This window comes from Phalaenopsis equestris, unplaced genomic scaffold (genome assembly GCF_001263595.1).
Source record: "Phalaenopsis equestris unplaced genomic scaffold, ASM126359v1 Scaffold000054, whole genome shotgun sequence".
Taxonomy (NCBI): Eukaryota; Viridiplantae; Streptophyta; class Magnoliopsida; order Asparagales; family Orchidaceae; genus Phalaenopsis; species Phalaenopsis equestris.
In genome coordinates this window covers 3,333,375-3,334,202 of record NW_018164496.1, presented here as the reverse complement: position 1 = coordinate 3,334,202, position 828 = coordinate 3,333,375, and the positions used below count along the sequence as shown (strand labels likewise).

At 35.5% G+C, this 828-nt stretch overlaps 1 protein-coding gene across 1 annotated transcript in view; it reads right to left on the bottom strand.

The window, feature by feature from the left end:
• LOC110019277 (protein RICE FLOWERING LOCUS T 1-like) overlaps nucleotides 1–418 on the bottom strand; it is a 16,605-nt gene extending 16,187 nt beyond the window's left edge. Inside the window, exon 1 of the mRNA XM_020716894.1 lies at nucleotides 192–418. Coding sequence (XP_020572553.1) covers nucleotides 192–380 — 189 coding nt within the window. The 5' untranslated portion in view covers nucleotides 381–418. The remainder of the gene's footprint in view (nucleotides 1–191) is intronic.
• Between the last annotated feature and the right edge of the window lie 410 nt (nucleotides 419–828).

The window sequence follows — 828 nt, the reverse complement described above, 5'->3', positions numbered from 1 at the left end:
TATATATATATATATATATATATATAAGGCCTAATGAATCTTAATACCATATAAATCTCTCTCTTGGCAGAAGAAAATAAAACATGAAATATTTATTTATGATAGAATCAAAATCATTAAAGAAGTTTAGAAATCATTATGGTAGCTGTGAGTAGTTCATGCATAAGATATGAGGAGAGAGGAGAAATTACAAGGGTGTAGAAAGTACTGAAATCTTCTCCGCCAACTTCAACCATAGGCCGAGTGACAGTTGCAGAAGGCCTTAAATCACAGCCATTAATGACAAGCCTGTGGTTGTATGTGATTCGTAGCTGCACCGACAGATTGAAGGGTCCAACTAAATCTCCAATGGTGTTGAAGAGGGAGGAATGGTCAGACATGTTGGCCGAGCGGGCGTAGGGGAATGTGTTGAGGAAAGTTGAAGGGGGTGCAAGTTGTGGATATTGAGAAAGTAGTGGCATATTTATGCTTATATAGAATCTACTTCAAGGTAGGGCTGTCAACGATTCCATTCGAGCTGAGCCGGAGCTAAAATTTGATACAATTGTCGAGTGATTAATGAGCTAAATTTGCTAAATTCATTGTTGTAAGCTATTAAAGATCTGGTTTTGTGCCGAGCTGGGGTTGGTTCAAAATCTGTTCGAAAAAAATTTGATCCAAAATTTTGGCTCGTAGCTAAAATTTGATTCAATCTTCGAGCTATTAACAATATTCAAGCTAAATTCACACGTTAACTTAAAGATCTCTGTTATGGAAAATAGATCATTCATAGTGATCTAAATAAAAAAAATAGTCTGGGATAGAATGTAAAACTAATATTTTTGCTAA